Source organism: Halyomorpha halys, unplaced genomic scaffold (genome assembly GCF_000696795.3).
Source record: "Halyomorpha halys isolate HHAL.00 unplaced genomic scaffold, Hhal_1.1 Scaffold423.1, whole genome shotgun sequence".
NCBI classification, from domain to species: domain Eukaryota; kingdom Metazoa; phylum Arthropoda; class Insecta; order Hemiptera; family Pentatomidae; genus Halyomorpha; species Halyomorpha halys.
In genome coordinates this window covers 47,701-66,541 of record NW_027105827.1, presented here as the reverse complement: position 1 = coordinate 66,541, position 18,841 = coordinate 47,701, and the positions used below count along the sequence as shown (strand labels likewise).

Here is an 18,841-nt window from a genome sequence, read left to right as displayed (position 1 = left end):
GGAATGATGGTCTATCTTCAAATAAAGTTCCTCTGAGTGCGGTAAATCAATATTATGTTTGAAATGTTACAGTTTATATCAAATAAGATAGATCCAAATAAAAACTTTTTGACAGTTTTAATCATAGTACAAACTTCCTGGTCATATATGGAGATCGGACAAATCAGATACTGCTTATCTCTAACTCACTGGCATAGCATTAAATGTAGTCCATTAAATATGAATAATCAAAACATGCTAATAGACCAGCTGTTTTAAATGAGAACAGAAACTAAGCTTGCTAATTAATGATAGCGAAAAGAGGATGATGAGACATAGCGTGCAAGTCACGTGGCTCAACGATGCAGTACTTTCATACTCTGCATAATATCTTATAGCAAATTATTTTCTGCTAAGCAAGAGTTCAAAATCATTCCAACAGTAAACGTAACAATAGCATGTAATCCAATATCATTTACACAATAAATAAAGAACGCTAAATTGGTAATTTCATAAATAATTAATGAGGCATTGTATTGTGTTGGTGAGAACGATTGTAGTACTCGAAACAAAAAAACCAACGATAAATAATGTAAATTCGTAAATACGAACGCACGAGTTAAAGTGAGATAAAATACATGAGCAAAAATACACAAAATCATCGCAATAAAACTACATGTTATGATAAATTTAAATACATTTTGTGAAATTTTAGTTTAAAATCCTAGGTTTTAGTAATTTTATTTACCCAAATTTACAACTAATCAACCTAATGTTTTGTAGGTACAGTGAAATAAATTTTGACGTTAAATAAAAATCATGAAATATTCAATCATCAGCATTAACAGATTGTGGTGCTAAAGATGACGACATCAATTTTATATAAACAAAAATTCTAATTTTAAATAATAATCTGAAAATCAATGTTTAAAATTTGCATTAAATAATTTGATCATTAAATCTGATTCATATTGTCCTCTATTATAATACTAATTTTACTTATTTCAAATATTAATAAAGAAAATTTGTTTTCATAATTAATTGATTTTGTTTAATGCTTCATAAAAATAAAATACAATCAAATTTAAAAAGGAATGAATTTCTTTATCAAAATATAAGCTTAAGAAAGATATAGTCATCAATAATTGAAAAAAAAAATAGTTTCATGGAAAAGGATAGAAATGATGAATATAATTCTTAAGATTGCCATGTGGTCATTAATTACATAAATTATAAATACATTAAAATAATGTTTAAATACTGAAAATTTAATTCAAAGTATCCAAAAATGGTTCTGAAAGAAAATACTTATTATAATTAAATGCAAAGTAAAATAGGAAAAAAACTCGGGTGAATTCTAAACATCAATACAAAAAAAATATTCTGAACAGTAAAATTAATTATAGAGTTAGTTAATAGAAGCTAATTTAAGTTAGCCATTTACTTATGAATGGAAATAGCGACAAATAGTGTAATAAAGTACAACAAATGAAATTTTCATAAATTTTTAATAAATTGAATTTTCATAAAAAAATTATTATTTTTTTTAATAACTAATAAATTCAGTTTAAAGACCATTTCATACACTCGCTTTAGAAAACGAACTTTTCATTAACCGAGATTGACCCCATCGATCGCGAAGCCCGCCATCCCTGTGCTGCATTCTAGTGGTCGAAACATATTGGAACCTCTCCTGGTTGAAGGTTACAAACATTCCTAAACCACGTGAGGAAGTTTCGAACTGTCATTCACCAGAAAAAGCAAACTTCTCTGGTATTATATATTCTCTACGTTAGTTAGTACCATGGTTTAATATACTGACGAAATCGATCTGTTTGAGTTTGATTCTACTGGATAGATTTTCCCACAAGTTGATTTAAAGATTTTCAAATTAAATAAAAAATAATTCTAGAAATACATTCGCAATTCATGTTTACTCATATTGTTGATATTAATTTTCAAAGAAACTATTAAGGTAATCTCAACCATAGAGTAAACATCTTAAGACTCAAGTGAATTGCTTGAAATACTTGAGTTTCGTTTATCTACTAGCTACTTTTAACGACACTGGTAATACGTAGACATACACGAGGTTTCCTCAAATTTTGTAATAAAAGTCATGCGAATATATACCAATTTTATAATATCTTAAATTTCTTTAAAAAAAAAAAATAAACTTAGGGTGAAATATAAAGCCGGTTGAGGATTTAGCGTGATTTAAAAATATTGTATAAACTAGGGTTCCTATAACTAGCTACATATTTTACTTACATAGTGAAGCAGCAGCTAAGAGCGAGACGGCTGACTTTGGCGGCGAACAGTTGGGGAAGAAAGGTTTGAGAGCGTATTCGCCGAAGCTAAGGGCTACTATAGCCTGGGTGGTCGGCCGGATGATGAGGAGTGCGACCCAGAGCCTGAGGAAAGCAGGGAGGTCTCCAAAGGCCTCCAAGATGTAGGCATAGTCTCCGCCGGACCTGGTGATAGAGGTACCGAGTTCGGCATAGCAGAGGGCACCGATCGTGGAGAACACCCCGGAAATGGCCCAGACTATGAGGCTCAGTGCGATGGACTTGGCGTAGATAAGGACTCCGGTTGGGGACACGAAGATACCAGAGCCAATGATGGTCCCGACGATAAGAGCTACACCATTGAACAGAGTGATCTTCCTCCTGAGGACCACTCTGTCGTCGGACATGGCTGGCCGCGAACTGGAGGCTAGCCCGTGACCATGGCAACACCCCTCCCCGCCTTCTGCTATCTGGCGCGCGCTTCTGTGACAGAGTTGGGCAAACAGTATGCGGTAGAACTACAGTTAATTAGTCATGGTAACTACAATTATTTATTAATGAACCATTAATAAATAAATACTGTATTCATGGCAATTTTAGGTATAGTTTTATCACATCTAATTTTTTCCAAACTATTTCCCGAATTGTGGTAAAAACAACATTTTCCAAAAATCCAATGATAAAAGAAATTGCCAACTGCAATTATTTATCTCTTAAACGCTAAATTTATAAAAGAAAAAAACATACTCATATTGTTAATGCATATATTTCTTATGCTCATATATCTTTTTATTTATGTATATTTGTTTCACTTATCTTTTTTCTTTTTTTTTCGGAGTTTTTTTTTTTATTAAATATTTATATTTTGGTAGATTCCAAAATTAAATATTGGTTTTATTATATGTAATTTAATACTGATTGATGGTAAAGATGGGTATCAGTTATCATGTGAAATAGGAAATTTTTAATTGTAAATTTTGTTAATTAAGTTTTGTTATTATTATTATCATTACTAAGCATATGGTACAGTGTGAGCATAGTTTCCCATTTTAATTTTTTTTCTTATATTTTTGAACACTAATTCGTTCATACTATTTTAAATGGTAAAATTATTTATTCCTATTACTGGGGGAAATTTATATTACCATGAAATTCCTAGTGATATTCTCTTACTCCACTTCTTCAATCAGACTACCAAGTAATATTAAATCAAGGAATCATGCAACTAGCCTAATTTAGTATATTTTCTATAAATTTATAATGAAATTGTACAGAAAATATCTTAATGAGCATAATATTCATAATTACATTTTATTTATTTATTATTCTATTTTATTTATTATGTTTTTTTCCCCATTATTCTATTTTATGTATTTTTTTTCATTATTCATTCCATTTTATTTATTATGTTTTTTTTCCATTATTCCATTATTGATTTTTTCTTTTTCTTTTTTTTTTGTCCGGTACAGAGTATGAATGAAAACTTAGAGCTCTAATAATTATTGCCCTTGATTGAGGCAGCTTGAATTAATATTCTTCAATAAATAAAGAATCCTTAAATTAAAAAAAAAAAGGATTTTTAACGCTATTACTCCCAGTATCAATTACCCTTAAGTCATCATCCTATGTTCAATAATAACAATATGAAGACCAGAATACTAATATTTATAACATAAATAGAAAGTGTTTAAAAAAACTGTAATATAGCATAAATTATTTACTTCTAATTAACCTAAATTAGTTCTAGTTAACAAACACATTTAAAAAGAAAGAGTTATACTTAGTTAGGTTTGGGGATTTTTCGTTGAGTATTTAAATAAATTCCAGTTTATAATTTTTATATATACTACTTTAGGCAGTTGCATACAAGGAGGGAAGGATTCAGGGGGTTATATAGATCCTCCCTTGAGAACTATGAAAAAATGTGATTTTCTTAGCCACCAACATAAGATATGAGAAACACCTTTGTATTTATTAAATATTAGGAGTAATATTGGTGTATTACTCTTGTAATTGAATAGCACTTATATATTTTGTTCAATACTTACTTCTTATTAAATTTCCCCTTATATACTTTTTTATGTAAGTATATAAGGGGAAATTCCTTATATTTCATTTTTAGATATAAGTATCTTTTCCTTTATGTCTTAAACAAATTGTTTTTTCTTTATTTTTTAAATTAAGGATCTGCCTTCACAATGTTGTATGGTTCCTTTTTTTTTTTTTTTTTTATCTAAACTAAAGTTTAAACAAATATACTAGTTACTAACATATAATAAATTTATAATTCTCAAATTTATACATTTTTTAATATTTCATAAATAAATTTGTATTCATTGATTAATTCTTTTATTAAGGTTTATTTATAACTGGAAACATTGATACAATATAATGTAAAGTTAAAATAGTAATTATAATTTTATCAATTCACCATTAGTCTATTTGAAAGATCTATAAATTACATGATATTAATAATGTAGAGCAATTCAAATGTAACCTTTTCCCTTTTAATTTTAACTTCTTCAAATTCGATTAAAACTTTTTCTATTTCAAGTTAACAACCTTTTCCATTTCAAGTAAACCTTTTCCATTTCAAGTGTGACATTTTTCAATTCTAATTGTAACAAATGCAGATTTGAATTAATTTATAACAATTATATCTTATTTCTTTTATTATTTAAGAATAACTACATTAATTTCATTAACTATGTAAGTAGCTTCACGTAAGCTCATAAGTAACTTCACCCAACATTTCTTTCGTTTATAAGATAATCAGTATTAGATTTCTTCATATGATATTAGGTGCTAATTTCAACTTACATATATTATGTAATAAATGTAATATTACATATTATATCAACAAAAGTTAGTATTGTATTATGAAAATACAGAATTACTTATGTATATTTATTTTTAAATGCTGTTTAATATAAATATAATTTATTGTTTTTGGTGGGATTTTATTCATTTGATGATCCTTGCTAATGTTGCTAATGTTGCTAATGTCAACATTTTGTTTCAGTAGCATTTCAAAGACAATTTAAACATTTTCCTAGCCAAATGTTACTTTTTAATTCTTCTTTTTTTTCTTCAATTTTATAAAAAAACAATTTAAATCAATATTGAAAAATTAATGGCATTGAGATCTCCTGATTAATAGTATCCTTATTCACTAGAATGCATTAGTAATTTCATTTGATGGCTGAGGGATTGAACCTCATGCTCAGAAAATAAATTTACGTTTTCAAATATAACAAATTATTCAATTAATCACACATTAATAATGAATTAATTTATTTTTTAATGATATAAAACAATAAATTAATAAGTGTTAAACGCCTTCTTAAATATTTGCAAAATTTCATATCCTCATAGTTTACATTTGTTATTTAGTCAATTCATTAAAATCATTGTTATCTTTTTTGTTCTTAACCCTGATTAATATACTTGTTACACTTATAGTTATTATCATTAACGTCCTTCCTCATTTACAACAAAATAATAGCACTCACTTTGTGTATAGCATTCAAGGAATTGAAAAATAATCCTAAAATCTCTTTTGTACTTCTTCCTTTTGTTTTGCTATTGCCACACTATCCTTCAATATAATTACCTTTTCTTATGAAAATAAATTCTATTTATTTACTAATTATTTAAAAATGATTATTTCTATGTTTGTAGATTATTATAAATCAATTTTAATTATTTTTTCTATCCTATACTTATCCTATGTTTGTTCTATTTAAAATATTTGCATTGTGGATATTTAAATTCTTTGTATCAGTCTTGAAATTTATCCTTTTCTCAATATTCTTAACTAAATAAATTGCCTCTGAGATTTTTCTAGTTCTAAACATTTATTTATGATCATTTCTGGCTTTTCAAAATTGAGCCTATATTTTTTTGTTATACTATTGTGCGCTAATGCTGTAATTTGAGTTTTTTTATATTGAATATTAGAAAATTCTCAAACTGTTCAACCAATTCTGGATTTTGTTTTCTAGGAAGTTGATTATATCCATTTTTTAAATTTTGAGATGAAGAAACTTCCAGTTAGAATATATACTATTTTATATTTTGTACTTGCAGAACGTTTCAGGATATTACCCCATATTCATGTAATATTATATCCTAAAATTGTAACGAATCTTATCAACAATTTTTATCTATATGAATATGGGGTAATATCCTGAAACGTTGTACAAGTAAATAATATAGAATAGTATATATTCTAATTGGAAGTTTCTTCACCTCAAAATTTAAAAAATGGATATAATCAACTTCCTAGAAAACAAAATCCAGAATTGGTTGAACAGTTTGAGAATTTTCTTAATGTTGCTGATATGTTTGGGCACATCATTCATTTCAAAAAATCTTCTTTTTTTCATTCATTATGTGTGATTAATTATTATTTTCATTTAGTTTTGTTAGTTAGCTTTAAAATATTCTGTTATGAATTTTGGTAGCTTTTTAGTTTTTTTTATTATTATTATTTTTCATTGTTATATATTTTACTACTATGAATACATAATTATTTTAACATTGACATTAATGATTGGTTTGACTTTAACTATTTTCTTATCATTACTCTTTGAATCTATGTAATTATTTATTTGAACACACAAATTTTTATAAACAATATTTTTAGGATAACATTTTGAAAATTCTTTTTTTAAACTTAAAGAAAGTTTAAAAAAAGTATGTATTTTTTATCTGTAATTTTAATAGCTCTACAAATTAGATTCTTTACATAATTTATTGTATTGTAAAATGGGTGATTGGAATGATAATTAAGTACTCTATTATTGCTTATTTATTTTTTAGCCAATTTTGAAATAATTTTTTATTTAAGTTTATTTTTATATCAAGATTTTTTAAATTTATTATCTAATACCTTTTTTATTCTGAATTTTTTATTATTTTATGATAATTATTAAGGCCTTCAAATATTTCCAAATAATCATTTTTATCACTATTAAAAACATGAGATCAATCTAATTTTTCGTTAAAATGGTTTTATTAACTTTTCTTAAGTGCATAGCAATTAAGTTATTTAGAAATAACTCAAATATACCAAAAGAATCCACCCATTTTCAATCCAAAAATCGGCTTGTAATAGTTTCTTTTTATATTTGAAATAGTTGTATTTAGCACAAAGTGTTATGACCTCTATAAAGATGTTTCAATAATTACAATAAGTACTTAATGTCAAGACTAATTATTTAATTCATCACCTACAGTACTTCTAAATTAAATCTAGGAGTAAGAATTAATAGAAATTCGCATGCGCGATCGAAAAATCATTCTAAAACGGAATCGGGATACCCAAAATTCTAATTAAATATTCACAAATCCTATATATTTGTAACAATAAATTGAAACGCGCATGAACTACCGAAAATCCAATCCAGAAAGTAGTATCAGAACCCTCGAAAACCTAATAAACAATTTCTATTTATTCAAGGGAAGCCCCAAAAGTAACAATTCATCGAAATATGCATGTGCGATCAAAAATCCAATATTGAATTCGGAAATAACGTCCTCGAAAACCTATTGAATGATATTTATACTCTAGAATTCTTCCAAACTAGTAATCAGTAATTCTTGACCTTAAACAAAATGTTGATATCGGCAACTTTAAAAACCCTCTCTCCTCTAAAAAAGGATATATGTACTTATATGAATGAACGTTTGAAAATTACTAAACACTAGTTTTTCTTTTTATTAATGTGATACTAGTTAAAATTAGCCCTTAATATAGATTATTTAATAAACAAGAACTAATGTTGAATGAATATTCTCATTATTGAAATGAACTATGAAATTTTTTTTAAAATTATAAACGAAATAAAATTTAATTTTTATGAATCAATGCGTTTATTTTAAATTAGTGGAGCCGTGTTGAAGTTATTGCAATTTTTGTGATTTCAGAAAAAAAATCGAAGGCCCCATTGTGGCAAAAGTTTTCCTTCACACAAACTGACCCAGTAAGGTTAGATAAAAATTTTAAAAGATAAATTCGTTTTAGCACATCTACAAACTCTTACATTCGGAATAAACTTGAAATTTTGATGGCTAATTACATAATCTTTATTATAACATTGTAATTTACCCTTTTTATAATTACCAAGATATCACAATGAGTTAGTAAACAATATTTGCTATTAGTAATATTAGTGTAGGAATTACCAACTAGTTCTTAACGAATTGAGAAGTAATATTTTGGTGATCATTATTATTCACTGCAGAACATGAGATTGAGCAAGTACCTTAACATCTCTTTCTAATGTCTTCATTCTCCGTGCCTTGCTTGTATAAACAAATATAGCACCTGTTAAAGCTTAGAGTATATTTATAATTACTATTTTTTATTCGGTAGATTTATAAAAAAAACCTAGAGGTGGTGGCCATGCCGAACAGATGTGGAACCTCCTGGGGTCTTCCAAGTGGGACATGCCTTCAGTCCTCATTCGGCATTATTATGTGATTTCACTACTGCTTCGTCATCCATCTCAAACTGGGTATGTTTTCAAAAATATACTTTTTTTTTAGTTATATTTTTTAAAAATATTTTGAATCTACCATATTTTCCATTCTATTTAATTGGAAAAAAAAAAAAAAACTAACAGCCAGAAAACAACGTTTTTATTTTTATACCAATTACATTTTTTTCAGATAAATTAAACATTCAAAAAAAAAAATTAATCGTTGTATCTGCTTAATTAGTCTTCTTTTTTCTTTTTCTTTTTTTCGATTGGTTCAAAACTACTGGAGAAAAAAATAATAAATCTAAACAATAAAGTCATATTTTAATTTTAGATAGAATAAATTAGAATTATTGTATATATGTTTGATACATATTATTTTTCTCTCCTTTTTTTTAACGTTTATTTATTTGCCTTTGTATATTTTCATTCACTAATAACTTGTAGTGTTATATGAAACAACACGATTATTTACAATTCAGTGCTAGGAATTTATAAATTTATAGATATTACATATCTCTCTACTAGAGTTCCTATCAAAGGAAGAAAATTAAAAAATAACATAAAATAAACCGATAGGTTGGCTGTGTACCTACAATTTTAGATTGAGACCATCCCGGCTTTATCGAATCTTAAATTTAATCGTTTTTACGCATTGAGCATAAAAATGACTCAACAATAATTGTTCACAATATTGTTAATCTTTCTTAAAATAACATTAACTTTTTACTCAATGGCCAGCCACATAAGTATAAAATGAATTATTTTAATAAGGATTAAATTGAGGAAAATGGTTAATTTTATAAAATAATTATAATAATAATAAACTTATTAAGGTTGAAAAAAAAATGATTTTCTGAAAAACAGTTTAATTAGTCTTGCAAAATTTGTAAGTTGTTTAAAAAATGATTTTTTCAGCATTAATTTTGTTTATAAAGTGAGTAAAATTCTAAAAGTTTGTTTGCTTCGTTAGATAGCTCTTTGAGTATTTTTTAAGTAAATAAATGATCAGAATCTTTTCTAGAAATATAATTCTTACATAAAAAAGTTGAAAGTGTATTCAACGGTCAGTTAGATTGATCAACATTTATTTTATCGAATATGTTTTCATAGTTAAATCATCTATAATCATAGCAACTTCCTAAAATACATTATTAAATTAACGTAATTACTTTGTCCCCTAATGTTTGGACAGAAGTGTCTATGGTTGCCTTAACATTAGTATTCAAGGAGTTAACATCAAAACTTTTGCTGTCAACAAATCATTTAGAACAATGATTTTAAATAACATTATCGTTCATCGCCTCCTAAGAGAAAAATAAAAAAAAGAGAAAATGATTCCTTATAAATAAATAAAGGTATGGTAGAGTTGTAAAGTAGATTTCTTGTTTCTTTACCGACAGAATTGTTTAAAAAACTAATAAAAACAATTTTTTACCTTAGTTATCAACAAAAGTACATCTTGGTCAAATCCAGATCGTATAACTTATTTTAAAATGAGAATATATACGTGAGACTCTCATGCCCTAGAAGTGAAATTTCTTAGATCCTAACATATATTAACGATTTTATTATTTCAAGATAAAAAAATTGGAATTAGATTGTAATATTTTTCAATTAAATTTAATATCTCTTTTACAATATATTATTTAATAAATATTTTATACTGTTTTATTTATTGGATAGGAGACGTGTTTCACTTTTCAAGCAATTTGCTGCACTGTGCCTAAAGGTGTTTCACTTCAAAGTTAGCGAGATTTAGCTGAAATAACCATTTAAATAAAATACATTTTATTTACAAAATTTATCTCTAATAGACGTCTCAGGTTAACCACCTATTTAAAAATATACAAAATAATAATGGAACTTAATAAAAAAAAAAAATTCATATGAATAAAATATCTCATTATACTATAGAATACAACAAAAAAACAAAATACATGAGATAGAGATGGCATGTTTGTACTATATTGTAGGAGAATTAATAATAAATTTTTACCCTTCAGAAACTCAGTTTAAATTCGTTTCAAAAATTTCTGGTTACAGTTTTTTAACGGTTTTGAGATCTCATATAATTCTGAGTGCGGTAAAAATTGTTGAAAAGTTAAAAATTCAGGAAAACAGACTTGTTTTTACGTCGATCGCTGATGAAATTGCGAAAATGATGTTGAGACGTTGGTAACTCCAATCGCGAACGACAAAATCGGGAATTGAAAAGTTTTTTCAAATTCCGAGTTTGACTCAACGAACATGTATTTCCTTTATTGTATCGTACTCAGGAGAAAAAATTCGCGTCCACGAAAGCGCGGTGATGTACCAGATAGTCTAAGAGCCAGGAAAAAAAAGAAGTTGCTTCACACTAATTTTCAATTACTTAAATTAAAACTACATACAGTTAAGAGTTAAAATTGATGACTGGCAGCCATGGTAACGGGAATAAAAAATGGCGGCTGATTATTTTTTCATTCGGACCTCTATTTATTTAAAACTACCTACTACACTAAAAAAAACTTGATTGAACATCATTTAAATTCGAGTAAATTTTCTAAAATGTGAGACCTAATAGAGTTGTTTACGTTTAATAGGTCCCCAGAACATTTTTATTACAAACAGCATCATTTTTTCAAATAAAGAAATATCAAAATTTTGTGAATTTCTTTTTTTGTTGCAAATATCATGGAAACTACTATTCCTCCTAAAGACAAACAGATATCTATTAGCTCTCAATTGAGGATTAGTAGCAGGAGTAGGAGTGGAAGTTTTCATGATATACAACCAAAACAAATTCGCAAGATGTTGATTTCTTGTTATTCGGATAAAAAATTATTTGGTTTGTGAAAAACTATATCTCACGAACTATTAGACGTACAGATGCCTATTAGAACCCAAATAAAAGTAATTTTAATGTATTATAGTGTAGATGACGTTTTTTTTCGTAGGAGCCGCAGTTTTCAAATATTTGCCAAAATTAATTCTCGAAATATTGTTTTTTTTTTTATTGGGAAAAAAATGTTGATTTCATCAATTTTGACTATTAACTATATATAGTTTTCATTAAAGTAATCCAACATTGGGGTGAAATAATTTTTTTTCTCCTACTGGGTTCTTAGATTAAAACAATAACCACAGATATGAATGCCTGTTGGACATTATTGTTTAAAGAAGAAAGGAGTTAACTAATGACAGAAACATGCGGTCCCCGATGGCGGTGGGAGGGACTCCGCCCCCCGGGGCACCCTGCCAACCAGAAGACGCAAATGGTATCTTCAGTCGCCCGTTCCTCCGCTACCGTCTTGTAATTCTCTTCGCTAGTCTCCTCACCTGGCTGCCTCTCTGCTTCAGGTAATGTCCCTCTCCACCAGGGCTCGGTGACAGAACCAACAGTCTCACGGACATCTCGGTACATAGACCAACAAACAAAACAAATAAAAAAAATAAATATAAAAAACGCTCAGCTATTCATTTTTTTAAATTACTTAATCCATGACCATAAAAAATCATGGAATAAAAATATAATATTTCCTATTTCACTTGAACGTTATAAAAATAAGAAAACAAGGTCCAACTATGTGACGTATTTTTGGACGGAGGACATTTTGACTGTTGTTTTAAATAGAACACGCCAGATATCATCATGTAAATCTTAACATCTGTAAAAATCTTATGAAAATATCCAGCTTTATAATTCAATTTCACACCTAAGGCTTTAATGTATATATTTGACCAATATTTAAATATTTTTAACATTAGTTCCTTAACAAAAATTACATTACATCATTTAATTTTAATGTTTTAACCCTTAAGAATAGAAAATGTTACAAATGGAGATTAGAAAGTATCCAACTGGACTGATATTTTATTTTTATAAACATTTAGTGAACTTTTAATTTTTTTTAAAATTCATTAATCAAACCGCTAACTATTTCAATCACATTTTTCCTTCCTAATTTATACACTATTAAAATTAATGAAAAGAAATATCTCTATTTATTCGGAATAATAAATAAGAAGACATGTTTTTTTTTTGTTTTTTTTATTCAAATCCTAAATCATGTTTTAAATATGCTAACAAAATAAATTAATGAAATAAATTCTACAGCATATTTCATTGCACAGATTAACATAACATGAATTCAGTTTTCATTAAACGAAGCTTATCATAGAACATGAAATCACAATAATCATTTAAAACTGTAAAGTTCCTATGATTGACACCGCTAAAAATAATAAGTTAAAATTATATCTGCATTTGGTGCCTACAAAACATCTTGATGTTTTATAACTGGGCCGATGGATTCTTTCCGCCATTTGCATTTACTTAGCTGTAAAATGAAGTATGTTATCACAAAATAAACCTCTGTAATGATTTTTAATTTTATTTCTCTTAATTTATTTTAGTTTTTAACTTTATTTCAGTACAATTGATTGTTGAATGATTTCAGTGATAAAAGTTTCATTAATTTTTTTTAATTGATAGTATTTTATATATATAAAAAACAAACTAAATGGATAAATATTTAGCTCAGAAATGAAAATTAAAAATATTTCTATATAAATTAGTTAAAGAGCACATGTTACATGCCATACCCTTATACTCGTTCTGGTCACCATCTCGTATATTTAAAAACTAGAATCTTGTTTCCTTATCATACAATTTTTAAAAAAACCTACACTATACTAAAGATGAAGTTTGTTTTCAATACTGGATTAATCCCAGTTCATTTTTCGTTCAGGATTTTCAAAATCTTTGATTGTGGGGTTGAAAAGTGTAACTGGAGACGAGCTTATTAAGATGGCCGTCTATCAACCATACGTTGTGTGATCCCTATTGCATCTTATTAAGAAAAAATACATCATTTACATACAAAAATATGACACATTGAGTTTGAAATAAAACTTGGCAACCATATTAGCTAAAATGAATTACTGGTAGACTCGAAATTCACTAAATTATTAGGTATTTCAAATATTACAGCTGGGCCAAACTTCTCTTACATGAAAAAATGTTTTCATAGAACAAAGCTATATATTTAGAGAAAATATAACAAAAATGAATGTTTGCCTAAGTATGTGTATCTTTATTATTCTAAATAGAATAACTTCATCATTATTATTTGAATAATAATTTTCGTTGTATTTCTTAATCCATTTATTCAAATTTCATCCATATTTGTTATATTCAATTGCTGTAAACAAATAATTATGTACAGCAATGAAGAAATTATTTTTAAAATAAGCAGTTCTATTTATTAATCATAAAGATAATACAATAAAATTAAATTATGCCACATACAACTTTTAAGTAATTTTGTTTACAGGAATTACTTTAATAGAAGGGATGTGAAAGTCATTTTAAAAATATTTTTTTCAAAATAAATGATCAGCAGTAAATAATTTCTCAGTTATTGTGTTTAGAAATGTATTATACTCTTAATAACTGTTATAAAACTCAAAATATTATAAGCCTGAAAATTTGTTCTTTGACATATATTAGTTCTGTAGTATTAAATATATTTAAAATCTCAACATCATTTTAATGAAGATGTTTATCCTAATGAAGGTAATTCACCAAGATGGGAGGTGGGTGGCAGGGCATTGGTGATCAAAGACCATCAAGAACATTACGTTCCAGGAAATACAAGTAAGTAATATTTATTCTTTGGTTTTGGTTTTGAAAATTTTAAATTTAACTTTTGGTTGCTCGTGAATTTTCATAAATCTCTCTCTTTACGAGACATGTTTCAAATTAAGAATCAGGCTCAGAGACCTGAGGAAACCATTTCAAACAAATAAGAAATACTACAATACTTTGATAAATAACTTAACTTGGTTTGACATTGAAATAGGCATGCTAAGCATTATTTTAAGTATTGAAATTAAATTTCTCAAACATTAATTGTAAAACAGAAATAGGCGTGTATTTCAGGACTCACATCAAACCAAAAGACTGTTCACGCCAGAAATTAAGAAATTTCTTAAAGCATGGCTTGTGAGAAGGAGAAAAAATCCATACCCTAATCGGAGTGAAAAAAAAGATTTAGCATTGAAGACAGGCCTCACATACACACAGGTATTTTATTAAAACTGTTTCTATAAGTCATAAAGTAAAAAAAAATAGTTAGAATATTCTATAGTCATTACAAGTTATTCTAATTTTAACAATAATATTTTATTTAAACGTGAAATGTTATTTAATAGATAGAAAATGTTTTTTACTCTAATTTATGAATATATCTAACATATCTGTAGTTATGGTGATAATGAAATATTTTTAGATATGTAATTGGTTTGCAAACTGGAGAAGGAAATTGAAAAATTCTTGTCAAAGTAAGGAAGGCAGCTGGGGAAGATTAATTAAAGGGTATAATAATCAGGCAAAGGGAAACGTCGAACAATTTAGCATTTCATCAGATGATAGCATTTGGGAAGAAACTGCATTCTCCGCAGGTAGAGTTAAATTATTTCAATTAATTATACTAACAACAAATGAAATACCATGAGTTATAAATTTTATATTCATATAGCAATATTATGAACTGGACTTAATAAATATAGTGTAGTACAGTACTACACATGTTAAAAAGCTAACATTATCAAAGACCAGATAAGGGCAACTTAAATTTTTATAATTTTACAAAAAAAAAGTCCTTGTTTCCAGTAAAATATCCACAACACTCATTAGCTCTTTCCATCAGCTTTTTATACTAGTGGTGTAGTTGAGTCAGAAGCGCTGGGGTCTTTTGAAGTCTTTTCGTAAAAGATGAGTTTATATTGACGCTTGAAGCAGTCTTTGGTCCACTCTGCCCCAGGGAACTCTATGGTATTTTATGTATCTATAAACATATTATTTACTATTCTCAGTCATCCTCTAGGCTTGTTCTCATCGACAACAAAGTAACTTTCATTTATCTTCATAACTGATTTCCACCAACCACTGAACGGGTTCAGTGAGTTGCCCAGTGAGTTACTCAACTACATCTATATATCAATAAAAAAAATTATAAAACATGCAAAAGCTATTGAAAATCAGTTTTGATTAACTCAAATCTTGATGGACTATACTTCAACTAAATACTTTATTAGTTTTTTCTAGAAAGATTGTATTCCTTAAAGCTCTAAACTAACTGTTATAAACACTTTAAGTTTCATTGAAAATGGTACCGTCATATAAAAAGATTGGAGGCCATGATGTTCGAGCAAGTAGGGAAGATTTTATCATATCAATGATAAAAGTATGTTATAAATATTTTTGGAACACATTCAATTCCCACCTGAGATAGTTAATACTTCTTTCTCCTTAATATGATGCAGTTATCTTGAGGTAGCTGTTAGGGTAATAGCCATTATAGCTGAAGTAGTTGAGGCGTCATTTTCAGAACCTAGAAACTGCAGTGGTGTCGATTTGAATGAGTGACCAGAATACACAAAAGGATGAAAGCTGCATCAATAGTACTGACTTTTATTTCACACGAATCTGCCACACTGGTTAGAATAGGTAGGATAACCCCCTTCATCCTTTTCCTCCGACCAGGCAGGAGGATATATAAAAAAAAAAAAAAGATGTCAGAAAAAAGGACGACTTGGCCTATTTGTCGGACTAGTTCTCCCCACTACTACCAGTACGGTTAAATAAAATTTAATATCCTCAGAAATAGGGTAGTACCTCGGAAAACAGGAAATGTTTCGTAAACATTTTTTGCCTCGATAACATGTAAAGATTAATATAAGCAAGTTATTGAAAATAAAAACTGATCATACTTTCTTTACTTAAGACAATTAAAAAAGGAAAATCATCTTGTATTTCATGAGTTGTCACAAATGAATATAAATTTGAAAAATTGTTCATGTAACACAAATATTTTAATTTAAACATACATGTACATTTTTTTTAGACTCTGATACAAACTGTGATTATGAAGAGGAGACTATAGAAAGGGAGCATTGTTACACTGAGCGACCAACATTACTCTCTCGGTGGCTCGAATCGACAGCCAGGTACACAAATGGTGAAAGCCGCTGTAATACTATTGACGCAAGGTACAAAGATCAATGCTGGAGGAGAGAAAGGGAAGAATTAGACGCTGCTGAAGCCCTCACCTCTTTGAGCCTCTGGCCGACGATGCACTATCTTGCTAGTCATTGAGTTGAGTGAGGCTTCTCTGTAAGCAATCCATCATTTGATGATAGTTCATTCCACCCTCATGTAGGCCTGTGTTATCTTGAGTTTAGACGATATGTTTCTAAAAGTACAGAAAGTACTCTTAAATATTATAAAATAGTCAAATTTAATTTTTAATACTTATTAAGAGGGAAACTAAGGATCTCAGTACTCTAAAGTTAAATCAAATAAAAAAAAAATTAGAGAGAAATTTCATAAGATTAAGTTAAAATAAATTTGTCAGTTAGTATACAAATGACTTAACTGATTGCCAAAAAGCCAATAATTTTTGGAAACCAAACAGATATTGTAACATGAAATCATAGCAAAATCTATCCACTTGTAAATAGTTTCACACCTGCTAAGGAATGTGGTTTATTGTTACATTCAAGTTTCCCATCATATTTGCTCAAAGACTGAAATTCATCAAACATAAAAGTCATAACAGATGTATTTTCAAACTATTTCTGATGTCAAGGTTGAAAAATACATTTACTGTATATGTTGTTTGGGGTTAAGGGTCATTGCTAATTTACTCAGTTTTTTAAATTCTTTCAAATAAGGTTCTTACCACATAATTGTTTTAATTTGCTACATGACTAAGAAAAGTATCAATTTCATATTCCTACCAACTTATCTCTACCATATGAAGTCTCAAAATGCCACTTTGTTATAGTATTGGTCCTTTTAACACCAAACCACAAATATGTGAATGAACATTTTCATGTAGAGGCCAATAAACTGTATTTAAAAAAAAAATAAATAAATTGTGAACTTGTATAATACTTCAGTAATTATAAATTTGTATTAAATTAAATTTGCAATGCAATTTCAGGAATATAATAGCAATAGAGCTAATTATAATTAAAAAGAAAAATGTGTAAGTGTCATTATACTTAAAATGGACAAAACAAAAATAATTGTTTCTAACTTAAAATATGTATAATAAAAAACAAAATAATAATATTAACAAAAAACACAATATTGAGAAAACAGAAATATAAAAATATATTCTTATTCATTATCATTAAGATAATTAACATTATTATCATTGTTACTGAATGATTTCAGTTATATTGCTCAAAACCAAAAGGCACTTTTTGGATTATTTAATTATTCCTTAAGCTTAAGGAGATTCCAGAGTATAGTTTTATTAGTGTTAATGGCATCTTAGCCGTATAGTAGTAATTACAAGTAGAGGTTGATGTTATTGTTTGCTAATAATTATTACATTATTTATAACTATTAAGTTATTGCTTGTTGTTTATGATAAAACAAAGGCTTGAGTGATTCTAGTCTAAGTGAACTCGAAGGTCCATGTTTCAACTATACCTGGAATTCGAGTGGTAGCTTTTAAAATATATGTATATATGTTGTAAATTATATTTATAAAATATGTATAAAGTTTTGAAACAAGGAAAAAATCTTATTAAAAACTACTATATATTATCTCATTTTTTTCAAAACCTATTATTATTCTCCAATAATAAATTACTTATTAAATATCAATCAAAATGATTGAGAAAAAAATCTTTTTAATCACATTATTTCATATAAAACTGTATAATAATACAAATTTAAAAATAGTTTTATTTTATATAAATGTACATATTCCACATATTTCATATTTCGGCCCTTTCTACTGGCCATTTTCCTCTTCACCCGTCACATTATAAAAATCTATTTTCGTACCAACAACTCCAGGATCCTGTTTCATAATGAAGTTTTGTTAGTAAATTAATGTTATTTTACTTTTATACTTTATAACTCCTAGAAAGAAAAATTAATTGTATTAGAACTCTGTGGCTTCAAAATTTGTATTTAAGAACTAATACAATTAGCTTTCTTAATGAAACAGAGCCCTCGAAGTATTTGTTACAATTTATTTAAAATTTTTTTTTATCAGCTCTCAAGGCTATATCTTATTTTTA

General features: G+C 27.4%; 2 protein-coding genes across 5 annotated transcripts in view; one reads left to right on the top strand and one right to left on the bottom strand.

Annotated features, from left to right (window-relative positions):
* Nucleotides 1–2,709, bottom strand: part of JhI-21 (Juvenile hormone Inducible-21) — a 67,615-nt gene extending 64,906 nt beyond the window's left edge. Inside the window, exon 1 of the mRNA XM_014423461.2 lies at nt 2,251–2,709. Coding sequence (XP_014278947.1) covers nt 2,251–2,674 — 424 coding nt within the window. The 5' untranslated portion in view covers nt 2,675–2,709. The remainder of the gene's footprint in view (nt 1–2,250) is intronic.
* Nucleotides 2,710–8,653: 5,944 nt separating this feature from the next.
* On the top strand, nt 8,654–18,359 carry LOC106682552 (homeobox protein Mohawk). 4 transcript variants are annotated; one of them, XM_067053539.1, is made up of 5 exons: nt 8,654–8,788; nt 14,313–14,393; nt 14,666–14,822; nt 15,028–15,199; nt 16,645–18,359. In XM_067053539.1, the coding sequence occupies exons 2-5, from the start codon at nt 14,326–14,328 to the stop codon at nt 16,893–16,895; spliced, it is 648 nt and encodes a 215-aa protein (XP_066909640.1). In that variant the 5' UTR covers nt 8,654–8,788; nt 14,313–14,325; the 3' UTR covers nt 16,896–18,359. The 4 variants fall into 4 exon arrangements, with proteins under 4 accessions (XP_066909640.1, XP_014278954.1, XP_014278956.1 ...); XM_014423468.2 differs by having other exon boundaries at nt 14,660–14,822; XM_014423470.2 differs by lacking the exon at nt 8,654–8,788 and adding an exon at nt 11,989–12,094.
* Nucleotides 18,360–18,841: the final 482 nt, after the last annotated feature.

What these genes read in the sequence shown, in the direction of transcription:
- LOC106682552 (XM_014423468.2), top strand. Translation starts at nt 14,326, where the DNA reads ATGGGAGGTGGGTGGCAGGGCATTGGTGATCAAAGACCATCAAGAACA. An exon ending in TTACGTTCCAGGAAATACAA is followed by an intron (nt 14,394 to 14,659) that starts GTAAGTAATATT and finishes ATTGTAAAACAG; the next exon opens with AAATAGGCGTGTATTTCAGG. An exon ending in CAGGCCTCACATACACACAG is followed by an intron (nt 14,823 to 15,027) that starts GTATTTTATTAA and finishes AAATATTTTTAG; the next exon opens with ATATGTAATTGGTTTGCAAA.